Below are 13,285 nucleotides of genomic sequence, written 5' to 3' on the forward strand. Positions count from 1 at the left end.
TGAGGCTGGAGGTACCCGTTAGCAACTCAGGTGAGTTTGGTCAGATGTCCCCCAAACCGCACACTGGAGGGCCACTGCCTGCCCTGGAGGACATCCACATTCGCTGCTCCAAAACATGGAACCGCTGCAACTTGGCACCACCTCCTTGGGATGGTGGCCCCTTCCCAGATCTGTCACACGGTGAGTTTCCAGCCAGAGGGGTTTGGGTTTTCAGTTCCCATGCCAGGAGGCTCTGGGCTGGGCAGGTGATGAGGGAAGAAAATCCTCACTGGGCTGATGGTGCTGAAAGCAGAGCCAGTGGCTCTCCTCCTGCTCCTCCTGCCCATCCAGCTCCTGCTGACCTAGTAGCCCCTCCTGTTCCAGGGTCCCTGTCCCCTGGGCTGGTTGATGGCACCCAGGGAGGAACCAGCCATGTCACCTCCATGGGCAGGAGCTGCAGCCAAAGGGAATGGGTCAGAAAGGAGGTGGGAAGCAAAGAGAAGCTCACAGGAGTGTTTTTCTATCCCCAGGGCTTGGGCAAAGCTGCTATGCTATCTGTAAGCAAACCCAGCAACTTAATTAAAAAGAGGCAGATTTTCTCACACGTATCATCCCCACTTGCTTATTTTAGACTGCCTGATCCATGTGCTCAGTGGTGCTTCTTATTTCACTGAGACTATGGAGGATTAGGGTTTTTTCTCTCTCTTTCCCCTCTGCTACTCCTTCTGCCAGTGCTTGCTCTGGTCTTTGTTTTACTTCCAGCAGCCCTTTCACCTAAGGTTTTCCCATTTCCCAGGGATGCCAATGCAATTTAGTTCCCACCCTGGTGCTGGTGGACTTGGTGTGAACCTCAGCCAGGGGTGCAGAGGTGTTTCCCTGGTGCTTCATCCTCACAGCTTTAATACCAGCAGCGTGCTTGGAGAGCTGTCAGTGGTGATAAACTCGGTCCCATTCTGTTTCAAAATTGGTTTAAGAAAGATGCCTGGCTGTTTAATATTTAAGCTAAATGTTTAATGTTTAAACAGGGAAATTGGTCTGATTGTCAGAAAGGGCATTAAAGCAGGATGGGAACTGGTCTATAATCTCTGACAAACGCTGCCCTTTCTCTGCAGCAGCCTGGTGCCTGGGAGCTGCAGGAGTTTCAGAAATGCCAATTTTAATCAATCTCTCTCATTTCACTTGCCGCCTGCCAATCCCACAGGGGTGAGACGTGCCTTTCCCTGGGAAGGGGAGAGCATTGTACCTGGCCCTGTTTAACAGTTTGAGACGAGTTCAGCTGAATTGAACTCGTACTTCAAACCCCAAACTAATTACAATAGAAATGTGTGTGGATAAGGTGAAAAGTGAAGCTGGACAACGTTGGCTTACGAGTGTATTCCAGGTGATTTGGGGTCCCTTTTGCATGAGCACACAACAGTTCTGATGTCAAGTTTAAAGTAAGCCTGAAAATGAATGGCTCTAATTGTCACAAATACACCTATGGATAAATTATTTTTGAACAGGTACAGGCAGTGATTTTTAGCTGGTGGAAATATCCCCCTGGGGGAAGTGTGTGGGAGTGTAGAACTATTTTTCCTCCACAAAAGGCTCAGCAGCAGCAAGCCTGTGCTCCCTCCCTGAGGAGGCACCGTGGCCATGCCAGGCTGCATGCACAGGGCAGTCCTTGGCATAGGAATTCCTGCCCAGAAATGACTGCAGCTGGGGAGAACACATTCAGCAGGGAGCCCTCGAGTCAACCAGCAATTCACGTAAATCACAAAAAAAAAAAGCAAGAAAGAATTCTGAAGAAAAGTTTATAACAAGATCAAGGTTTCAGGACTATTGAAAGGCACATTTCACCCATGTTGAACAACAGCTGAGTTCATGGACACGTACAATGCTCAAAATGCATGGCAAGAAGACCACATAATCATGGTACATTGTAAAACATACATTCCAGACTTCAGTTAAACACTAAAGTGATTATTTTAAGTGTATCATGTACATAATAAGAGTGGAACAGGCAGATGCATCCAATTACTGTAATTTACAAGGCAGTAATTCGAGCCTCAAATACATTTCTCCTTATCAGAAGAAGGCGCTATGGATTAGGAGCAAAATGAGGGGCAGCAAATTGACAGGGAGCCAGGAGGCTGCTGCCATTTGGAAAACAACAGCCACCACCTGCTGCAAACTGGGGAGGATTGAACTTTGCTCATTCATTTCACTGTGCTAGGGCTGCACAAGTCTGGGCTGGATGGGTGCTCCTGGGGCAGACACCCCATAGAGCAGATGTGCACAGATGTTTCCTTGGCAGTGGGCAGAATAAAGTCCACCCATGCCTCCTCTCTCTCTCTCTGTTCAGTGCTGTGCTCTGTGCTAATTACCTCCTTTCATCCAGCTCAGGGTTAAGTTTCACGTTGCGATGATTAATAATTAATCAAATGCATTTGAAAATTAATTTGGCAATTCTATGACTGATTGGCATGCTAATCTCCTCTGTGCAGCAGAGATGGTATGGGAATAACCTCGGATATTCTGAGCTGCTGGCTGAGGTGAAGGCATGAGGGCATTTACTATCTTGTGTGCTGAAAAATAAAATGCTGAGTGGAAACCAAAGAATTCTCTGAGACCTCTTTGCAACTCAAAAAAGGTGTGATCTGCATTCTGCCTTGCCTTTATTAGGAATATGTCATGATATTATCATGTCCAACCAAAAAACAAATGGACAGATTTGAAAAACCCCCCACGGTTGATTTATTTCCATTTAGCTGGTAGGACATTCGATGTATTAATTACAGGACTAAAAAGAAAACTCACAAGGAGAACAACTTTTGCTCTTTCCAGCTGTCCATGCCACTTTTCTCCAAAATAACACTCCTCTGGTAAAAGGGAAGGAGAGGGGGTATGCAGCTTCCACTGGGCGTGTGGCTCCCGCTAGTTCCGGGTGACAAGTCCCTTTTTACAGGCAAAGAGCACTGCAGCAGCCACGGAGGTGAGACACACAGTGCAGCTCAGCAGGCACAGCAGCCCCGGGGCTGAGGGAAGGTTCCTTTCCCAGAAGGTGGTGGGGAAGGGCTGGGCTGGGACATCCTGGGGGAGAGAGAAGATGGTAACACCACTGGATTCCCCTCACCATGCCAACAGGGAGGTGGAAAACACCCTCCACAAGGCTGGGGAGGTCACAGGTTTTCCCCAAGGACCAGATTGTTCAGGGAGGAAGAGTCATGGCTGTGAGACAGGTATTTTCTGTCAGCTTGAACAGCCACAGGACAGTGACAGTGGAGTTACAGGAAGGAGGTTGTATTTGGCTTAAAACCATGGCCTGGGACTGGGCAGAGTCAGGCTGCATTTTTCAGTGCCCCAGGCTCTGGGATCATTATCCTTGGCCCTTAGTCATCCACCCTTCAGACATGGGTAATGATATTTCTTGGACAAGTCACAAAAATCAATGCCACCAGCATGTGAGGTGACCAAAGCCTTGCCTGGGAGCAGGAATAGGAATCACTGGAAAAGGGATATGCCTGACTGAGGGAGTGTGTGCCTCACTGGGTGACACTGATACCTTACCTTTGACTCTGGCTCTGGCATCCAAATTTCACTCTTGGAGATCTTCCCCATACTGTGCAGTACCTAGAAGAAAAGGTTATTTGTACCTCATGAAAAAATTATAAGCCACACTACTTCCAGTTTTGGAAAAACAGAGGAAATCAGAGCAAGGTGACATTGATAAAAGGCATAACTATGACTAGTTGAAAGTCTTTTGAACCAGAAAATGTACAATGATTTCCACTAGAGCTTCTCTAAATGTTTTCGTGGGAGGTTTTTAATTTTGGTGACTTTTTGTTTTTTCTTTTGTTTTTTTTTTTTTCTGAGTAGAAGTAAAAGTGCTTTTTCTCAAGGCAGTTTGAGAAATACCAAGGTGAGGTTACTGCCACACACTTGGGACACAAAACCTGTCAGGAGTGATGCTTCTGGGATATAGAAAGAGGAGAGATGCAACCCTGAGGATCTCACAGTGTAGAATTATGGAGCCATCCCTTGCCTATTCAGGCAGTACAAAGCTCATCAAGGATTTTTCTTAATAAACTGATTGTAACAATCAAGGGGGTTCTTGGGGGCAAATGAATGCCTCCAGAAGAGACAGCTCATTGTCTCACAGGAGTAGAGAAAAGAGAAATTAGGTGACTTAAAATGAAGCAAGTAATAAGTATTATAAGGTGAATATGACATTCTGTCAAAAGGAAGTAAAAAGCTGATTTTCCCTTAAGTAAAAACTCTGTGTCTTTGCCATGCAGCAGCTGTAACTGCAATGTGCACTCTTTAATGCTTTTTTCCCCCTCCCACCACAATGTTGTAAAGGGATTTCACCATAACTGGGAACCCAGTCCAAGGTGTGTCATTCTGAGGAGATTTAGACACTATCAGAGCTGCACATTACAAATTTATCAAGTGCAGCTAACGGGACTGTCTTGTAAAAGGAGAAGCAGAAGGAATAGATCAAAGATGAGAACAATGCTCAGATTTCCAAATTCCTACTTAGCAAATAGCTGTGAGCATTTGAAATGACTCAGATCAATTTAAAAACACACGGTGATTAGTTTGTTAGAAATTGAGGTAGCATATCTACGAGCAGCATCAGGTTGGAGGGTTTTTTTCCTCTAGTCATGCAGTACATGGAATCAGCTTTATTTTAAGTCTCCAGTGCATAAATATTCTGATGTGGCTGAGATTCTTGGCTTCACTTTATTCAATAACAAACTAAGTAAGTTTAAAAAAATAAAAATACTTTGATTCACACTGTTTTCTGGGATCTCTCCCTGTCAATTCTAGGAGCTTTTGCAGGAAACCAGACCCTCCAAGCTGTACCTAATCCTCCCTAGCCTTTGGACAGAGCTGTTGAAAGCAGAGCAATGGTGTGTACCTCTCTGGCTGCTCTCTCTCCAGCCTGCACAGCCCCCTCCATGTATCCACTCCACTGGGTCGCTGTCTCCGTGCCAGCAAAGTAGATTCTGTCAACAGGCTGGCGAATGATCCTTCAAAACAAATGGAGAATGGCAGATGACAAGTCACAGGAAGGCGATGATCCTTCTAAAAGCAATTTATGGCTTTGATGGAGTGCTTGGCTTCCGTTCTCCAGAGTCCCTGCAGACCTGGGCTGAGGTGCAATAAGCTGTCCCTGCAGGACCACCTGCTTTGCTTCTGTACACTCAAGATCTGAGAGAGAGAAAAATCTAAGGCATAAATCAGTGTTCCCAGCTTCCATGCAAAGTAATACAGGCCTCATTTTAGTGCTGGGATAAAGGATAAACCTAACAGCCTCCAGCAAGGCAGTGCAGCTGATAGATTAATGTCCTCTGCACGGCAGCTTTGCTGTCATCCTGCCATTATGGTGGAATGTGAATGACGTTTTTGCAGGGATGGATCACTAATATCAGCTGCTATTTGGAGGCTGGACTTGCCTGGCTGCTGAAGGCTGGGCATTCAGGGAGCTGCAGTCACCCTGAAGGGTCATAAAGCCATTCCCTGAGCCCTGCAGTGCTGCACAGCCCAGCTGGAGGCGATCAGCTCCCTTTCCCACTGGGAATGTGCTTGGTGTAAGGGCTCCATCTAATCCCCATTAGGTTTTCCCTGACAGCAGCTTTCCTAGGCCAGAGGCCTCACTCATCACTGCCCAAATGTTCAGATAAATGACAACATTTATCTGAACAGAAGAGACTGGCCATGATCTTGGCTCAGACAGGGTGTAACCCCATGCTGGACACATTCAGGAGCTCCTGAAATCCTCTTGAACCAGACAATCCACCTACACAGTCTTTATCTATCCAAGATGTGTGTCCTCAAGGGCTCAGGGGTGTCTAGAGGGATCATTGCAAATACTGTAAATAATCCAGTATGAAAAACTTTGTGGTTTTAACAGGTCCTTTTGTGTTTTGTTTCCTTGAAAGCCACAAGAGAAACTGTGCTCTCAGTTAAGTAAGTAGCACAATCGTTGTTAGCTGGGGAGTAGGGGAGTGAAAAGAGGGTTGAAGTTCCCCTCATATTCTAAATATGCCACAGGTGTCTTGAATAAGGTATAGCATAATACATGAGCTAAGAGATGTGAATCAGAAAGCAAAGCATTCTCTGTTTTACCTTCCATAGGAATGCATTATTCCTGGTGGGAAATAAGCTGTGTAGCAGCCCCCTGAATATTGCTCCATGTTCCAGTTCTTCTCTTCATAATGCACAGGCTGTGAGTATCAACAGAGAAAATAGAGTGAAACACTGGCAGAGAAACTGGAAATAAAGAACAGATTTCTTTTGAAGAGGGGGAAAAAGCCAGACTAAGAATACCTGACAAAGGAATGCCATGTCATCTGGCTAATGCTATCCATCTGCACAAAACACATTTTTGTGCTTTTACAGAAACACCAGCCTCCCATGGGGACAAAACAGGACAAATTAAAACATGCACTGCCTTCTCTTTTCTTGTGCAGGGTGAGACTGGCAGTTCTTTTCTTCCTGTACTCCATGCTTCCCTCCCCTTGGGAGTACACATTCTATGGCACAATATGCAATTTTAGGTACACATTTCAGGTGCCAGGAACTTTGGCTTCATGATCCAGAACAAAGGAGCAACATCATTGTACAACAGAGGCAAAAAAAGGCATTAATTCCTTACTTGTAAAGCCTCTTTCATCCCCAGTGCCTTAGCATATGCCTCACAGATCTTCTTTTTCCTATATGAAAATAAAATCAGAGTCAGAAAAAAACCCCAAAAAACAAAGGGGGGAAACCTCTCCACTCTCATTCTTCTTATTAAAAAACCCAACAAATTTATTGTAACACATTGGAAAGAAAGTTCGGTCAGGCTTTGTTTTTAAGTCTGATTTCAAGTTCTTATCTTAACATACATATTTCAAATGCTGAGGCCTAAAAGTTACACCTAAAAAGGACCCAGGGAATGGGAAATGAAGGTTGATTTTGGCAATGAGCTCTAAAAAAATAAATCTTTGTACAGCTATTTTAGGATGCAGAGTCAATTCATTCTCATGTTCACTGATGTAAGACCAGAAGAAAAGCAATATAAATCAATTAAATCCCTACAGATTTACTATAGCTTGGAATAAAATATGAGTTGAAGAATGCTGCTCACATTCTTAAGCAGAGCTCCTCTTTCACTTGCACAGTACCAAAATCCACATTTAGAAAGCACTGTTTGTTCATTTCACTGACTAACGGGGAAACCATACTTTTGTAAACACAGAAGTTTAGAAATTTTATCACACAGTCTGAATGTGAAGGAGACCCAAAAGGTGATGTCAGCACTCCCTATGTCCCTGGGTCAAAGTACCATTCAGTGGGGATGTAGTGTGGAAACATCTTTGGAAAAATCTTTTCCGTTCACATAGAGACCCAGAGCTGGTAAGTCCCAGTATGGAAGAGTTGGCAGGACTTAGAAACTTAGTTTCCAAATAACTGGATGAATACTAGCATCAGTGTCTTGGTCTGTTTATGCTAAAATCTCAATTTCTGCCCCAATTTCCAGTGTTGGTAGTTGCACTGAGCATGTGTATATATGCATATTCACACACACTCCTGTGGGGAAGCATCCCAGAGAAACAATTTGCTTCTGAAAATGTACAGCTTCTGAATTCTTACCTCTCCTCTGGGCTGAGATGGGCCAGTCTGAAAGCCTTTCTGGTAAGGATAAAACTGGAAAGAAAAATATGGAATATGAACATCACCCCTGCTGATTTCACAAGCTCGTGCTCAAAATGGCTTTAAAACAGGATGGATAAAGCATTTTACTGGAATGTAATGGGCTTGACTGTGTCATTATACCTCAACATTTAAAAATTACAGGTCACACAAGTGAAAAGTCACATAAATCCATAAGGAGAAGGAAAGCAGGGAGCTGTCTGCCATATGGGGTTTGGAGGAGGCTTGCTGCTCTCAGGTCATGGAAGCTCTCAAGCCCTGAACATGCCCACAAACATGTACAGTTCAGTAGAAGTGGTGAGCTTTCCCTGCCAGACACTTAAGGAGTAATTGCCTGACATTTATATTGGCCTTTTTTGGCAGTCTCACCTCAGATTATGGTGGAAACATTTGTAAAGATTGTTTGTTCATCTGGTTTCAGCTATTTTAAAAGCCAGGCAATGCTGTCATGTATTTTCTCACCTGTTTGTCCAAACTTTAACTTTTTTACCTGTCATTTTCTATAGAATCCTGATTTTTTCACTGCACAGCTGCTGCCCTGCTCCACCAGATGATGTTCCTTGTCCTGCCTCAGCTCAGTGGTGAGAGAAGGCAAATGAGGATTTCTTGGACAATTGCATTGTCAGTTTGGCCCACAGCTAGGTAAGAGAGTGATTTGTTTCTAAATCTACCCCACAGCAAAAAACATCCATTAACTGAATGCTCAAAACAGACTACAGCTGAATTCAGCAACTCCTTCCCAACCACATCCTTTGTTTTAGGCTGTTTGTAGCAGAACCTTCACCAAAAAGTTTATATGAACTAGAGAGGCCCAAGAGGCTTGGCAGAAGTGCTCTCCTCTGTCTGTGCAGACTGTGGAAATGGGAAACACTGATTTAACCTGGCCATTTCCCCTCTTCCTCCTCCTCCCAGCCACTCTTACAAGAAGAAATACACATCTCTAAGTGTGGGCTAGCACATTTTACCCCATAATGGCAGGGAAAGTTCCATCAGGTTTTGTGTCATCTATGGTTATTCCAATTGGAGACTCTTCATCCTCAATGATGAAGGAACCACAATAACCTAAGGGGAAAAAATCCAAAGATGATTGTCAGACAAACTTGTTGATGATCACTGTTTTTGATAGCAATGAGCAAGGAAAAATATCCATAAAAGGAATTACACACTAAATCCTTTGTTACCAACAATATCTACATGTCTGAACTGTTTCTGTAAGAGTCTCTCTACTCTCTTCTCTCTGACTCTGAGAAACTGTGTACATAGACCTATAAAAATCTTTAAATTTGCATTGTTACTTAAGGAATTTCTGTGGATTGCTGCAGGTCTGTTTGGCTTTCTATTTTGGAGACAATAAACATTAAAAATAAATTGATCTAGTCAGAACTATGGTGATTCATCCCATGAGTAACTTTGACCAAAACAAACCCCAGTGTAATAACATCTGTCCACTGCAGGCTCCAGTGTACACTCTTTTGATTTTTCTGGGGATAAGATTGTTAGGAATGGTGTTCCATAACAGTAAAGCAGCAGAAACATGGGCTGTCTTAATTTAGTATCACATCAGGACACGTTTCAGATCAACATGCAAAAAAATCTCATCTAGAGAACAGTGTATACACCTGACTTTATTCCTGTCTAATTTCAATGGCCAGCTTACGCCCTAAAACATGCAAAAATTATACAACTTTGCTTAAGAAATATTCTTTCCACTCTCAGTGCTGTTGCAAAGGAAGTGGAAGCTAATCTGTTTGTACAAATAGTTCTGAAAATGGTATCAGTTAAAGTTGAGAAAAACATGATATTGCAGCATGAAAAAAGTATCTTGAGCTAAACAAAGAGCTAACCTACTTTTTCCAGTCCTCTGAGATATCAAGTCTGTAGAACAGAGGATTAAAACCAGGGAAAGGTCTTGCTTACACCTCAAGCTCTGCTTGTCATCTGCTGTAAATTCTCTTTGGCTGACCTAACTGTCCCTGGCAGGAGCAGTAGGGAGCTGATGCTGCAGGATCACTGCTTCTGTGCTCTCCAGGTTTCAGAAATGCTTCCCAGGGAAACCTTTCTTGTCCTCTTGGGTGTCCCACCTCAGCTAACAGCAATGAGATTCGGGATCCTGTTTGGGTCTGGACTCATCTTTGGGACAAGAGATGCACTCAAGCTCAGAGAAAGTTCTGCTTTCCAAGGAGTTTTAGTTTTCACTTGTCTATGGGTTTGGTTTTGGGGTTTTATCTATTTTATCCATTTAACCCTCCCTTGAATTTATCCCCTGATTGTCAGACAGCAGAGCTTCAACAATTTGCACAGTTTAGGGTTCCCAAGTCCTCCCCTCTCCCCACCTACCCTTCCTCCTCCAGAAGGCTTCCCTGTAGTACATCATGCACTTTATGACACTCCCCATAGGCAAACGCTGAATTAACTGGTTTCTCTTTGGTGGCAGCTCTGGTTTGTAATGAATCTTTGTTGTCAGGATTGGAGGGATGGCACTGATCACATACTTGCCCTGAAATGTAGAACAAAGTCAGCACAAGGCACTGCCTCTCAGTGAGCTCATCCCACAGGATATGTTTGAAAGGCACTCTTAATAGCTGCTAACAGCTTTCACACACACATATTTCCAGGTGACAAAAATAATTCTGCCATATCAGAAAAAAAAGGAGCTGGAAAAAACAGACCAGAGTTGAAACTTGGCTGGAGACAGGTGGGAAATGGGACAAGAGAGATCTCATGGCCTAGCTAAAACTGCCTTTGAGCATTCCCATGAAAATATGACCCATATTATATATCATATAATTGTCCCAATTATAAGATGCTAAAAAAAAAAATCACATTCATGCATATTCACGGGATGTTTCTTCAGGAGAGGGAATGCTGACAGTGATTTCAGCTTTCCTGAATGTGCTCTGTCCCTCTCCCAGGCTCTGGGTCAGGCTGGAGCAGAGCAGGACTCTACAGGGTGATACAATCACAATCACAACACTACTGCTCTCAGGTGCATCCCCAGGCTGGTGGGGATGACTCCCTGCTCCCAGCAGGGAGGAAGACCAGTTTAAAAAAAAATCCCTGGGGAAAAGAGAGTCCCTCCTCCAGGACATCTTCAAAACAGCTTCTTGATTTTTTTGTGCTGCAAACCACAAACTTAGACATGAACAAGGTTATTTTTCCTTCCTTTGAAATGGTCTCAAAGCAGAACTAAAATGCAAAAATATATAAAGACATAAAAAGTTGAGGCAGAGAAGTCAGAGTAATGACAGAAACCAAGCAGCACAACACCAAGCAGACAGCCAGTCATAAATAAATCTGCCAAGCAGGCTTCATGGAGTGTCAGCTCAGCCCAAGAAATGGACACACACAAATGGGTACTTCCTGATTACATCTGGCTAAGAGCTACAGCAGATGTATTCCCCTACTAAATGCATACTCTACTTTTATTCTGATCGAATTACCTCATATATCTCATGGTTCAGAGTCTCCACAAGGACATTATCACCTGTCTGATCGATACTGATCACAGGTCTCTCCAGTTTAACTCTGCCTTTGAGGCGTTCCATTATTCTCTCCGATATCTGGCCAGAGCCCCCTTTAAACTTCCTCTCCTAAAACAACAAACAGAAAAGAAACACAAACAAAAAAATCAACAGCATTAATCACAATGACATTGAATATGACTTCTGCTCACCATCACGACATTCCAGGCCAAACCTTCAAGTCCTAAGGGTGCATAAAGACACCCAGAGTTTCAGAAGAGTGAAGGCATCAACCTGAGCCTCAGTGGGGATTACTGACTAAACCACTTTTGCAGTGGCTTCCCTAATGAGCTGGCTTAAAGCCTCTCTAAGCCTAGAGAACATGCACATATAATGCAGGCATTCTAGCAAAAATAAACATATCACTTCATTCAAAACAGGTTTTGAGTATTTTACCCATCACAGTCCCACCAAAACCCTCGAGTGTGACAAAGAAACCAACTGTAGAGTGAAAGATTGTGCCAGCCCAGAAGCAAGACAGATCCTTAACTGGATCTGGTCTGAAGTGCAACAGGCAATGAGCTTTTTCTGTCCCTGGGAAGACACAAAGACAGTGCTGTCTGGAAAAAAGCACAATCTGTGCCACACACTTCCCTGCAACGTCTGTGCAGAGGCTCAGGGGAAGCACTAAACCTCTCCTATCTACCAACCACCAGCATTGTCTCCAGCAGCTCACTTTTACATGTGAGATGCTGGTACTGGCAGGGAGGAAAGGATCCACAGAATTTTGTGCTGAAAGACTGAAATGGCTGCCCAAGGAGGTTTTATAAGACTTGTAAAGGGCACTAAGCCAGAGACCCTTAGTGCTTTTGCTCAACTGATATTGGTTGGGGTGAGGGAAGAGGGAAGCATGGTAGGAACAAAGACAGCTTTTCCCATGCAGGTACAAAGAAAAGGAAGTGCTCTTCCCAGGCTAGCTTTCCCTTTTCCACATGTTTTGTTTAGCTATGACTATCTTGGGGTTAATTTTATTTTTAACTCTTGCTGCAACATCTAGCAGCTGCTGATGTGGGACAGCAAACACAACTGAAGGGCTCCTGAGGAGGAAGGCTGAGTCAGGTCTGTCTCCTGCCTCAGGAGAGCATCAGCTTACATCCCTCCTGACACACAGCTGTCTGCTCTTACCCCAATGGACAGATGTTGGTGGAAACTCTTGCCATGTGAGCTGACCCAAGAATGAAGGGCTTTTTGCTGTTTACTTCCAGCTCTTGTCTTGGCTTCAACACCATAGAACTCCCACATTTCACTCTGAAGTGCACTTGTTCTGAACTCTTGTAAACATTTAAATGCCCCAAGTAACCCAAAGAAATTAATTGGAAAAAAAGGAACACAACAGCAACAACAGTACAGTGCTGAAGTGAATGCAGAAACCCCCAAATTGTTTAAATAGCCGCAATTTATCCCAAAGCCTAGTTAATAAAATCCTTCATTAAGCAGGGTTATTGAAAGTGCTGTAACACCCCACGAGAGAATGACTGTCCCTGGTGCCACATGCTCTCATCTTTTCATTAACTGCAGGGTTTTGATGTGTACAACACTCCACTTGCTCCTTATGGCTTCAAGAGAGGAGGAAGAAAACAAGACATTTTGTACCTGGCCCCCATTGGTGATAGAGAAAATCCTGGATGTGCCCCCACACTGCCTCACATACCACAGGAACCAGAGGGCAGAGACTTCGTGAGGCTCAGAGGTGACATTGACGTTCACAAAGACCGTGGCAAAGTCTCTGACAGCTCTGCAGGAGACACAGGAGCAGGAAAGGACAGTGAGAAAATAGGACTTCCTGACTGCTTCCAGGATTTTCTTTGTCATACTAAACAAGGGTTGTTTTTCCAAAGTCGGAAAAGTCAAGAGGATTTATATTTATTTTTCAGTCTGTAGTGAGACTGTTTAAATGGGTTTCTACCAGCACCTCCCTCCCTCCCAAAGTATTTACCCATTCAGTTTGAAATCCCATTGATTTCACCTTAGTTAAATAGTTTGCCAGCTGCTATTCCTTTCATCAGAACAAATACTTTTCTCAGCAGAAGAACATTTTTTGTAATCTCTTAGTGCAACTTTTCTGCATTTCTCCTCCAAGGGGAGCTTATGGTCACATCAAA

At 43.8% G+C, this 13,285-nt stretch overlaps 1 protein-coding gene across 1 annotated transcript in view; it reads right to left on the reverse strand.

Annotated features, from left to right (window-relative positions):
• Positions 1 to 1,758: 1,758 nt before the first annotated feature.
• LOC146444139 (amine oxidase [flavin-containing] A-like) overlaps positions 1,759 to 13,285 on the reverse strand; it is a 33,967-nt gene continuing 22,440 nt past the window's right edge. The window contains exons 6-15 of the mRNA XM_085048734.1: positions 12,777 to 12,918; positions 11,103 to 11,252; positions 10,000 to 10,159; positions 8,628 to 8,724; positions 7,603 to 7,656; positions 6,623 to 6,680; positions 6,094 to 6,191; positions 4,883 to 4,994; positions 3,529 to 3,591; positions 1,759 to 3,051 (exon numbers count right to left, since the gene is read on the reverse strand). Coding sequence (XP_084904860.1) covers positions 2,896 to 3,051; positions 3,529 to 3,591; positions 4,883 to 4,994; positions 6,094 to 6,191; positions 6,623 to 6,680; positions 7,603 to 7,656; positions 8,628 to 8,724; positions 10,000 to 10,159; positions 11,103 to 11,252; positions 12,777 to 12,918 — 1,090 coding nt within the window. The 3' untranslated portion in view covers positions 1,759 to 2,895. The remainder of the gene's footprint in view (positions 3,052 to 3,528; positions 3,592 to 4,882; positions 4,995 to 6,093; positions 6,192 to 6,622; positions 6,681 to 7,602; positions 7,657 to 8,627; positions 8,725 to 9,999; positions 10,160 to 11,102; positions 11,253 to 12,776; positions 12,919 to 13,285) is intronic.

This window comes from Lichenostomus cassidix, chromosome 1, assembly GCF_008360975.1.
Source record: "Lichenostomus cassidix isolate B80296 chromosome 1, HeHo_3.0, whole genome shotgun sequence".
Taxonomy (NCBI): Eukaryota; Metazoa; Chordata; class Aves; order Passeriformes; family Meliphagidae; genus Lichenostomus; species Lichenostomus cassidix.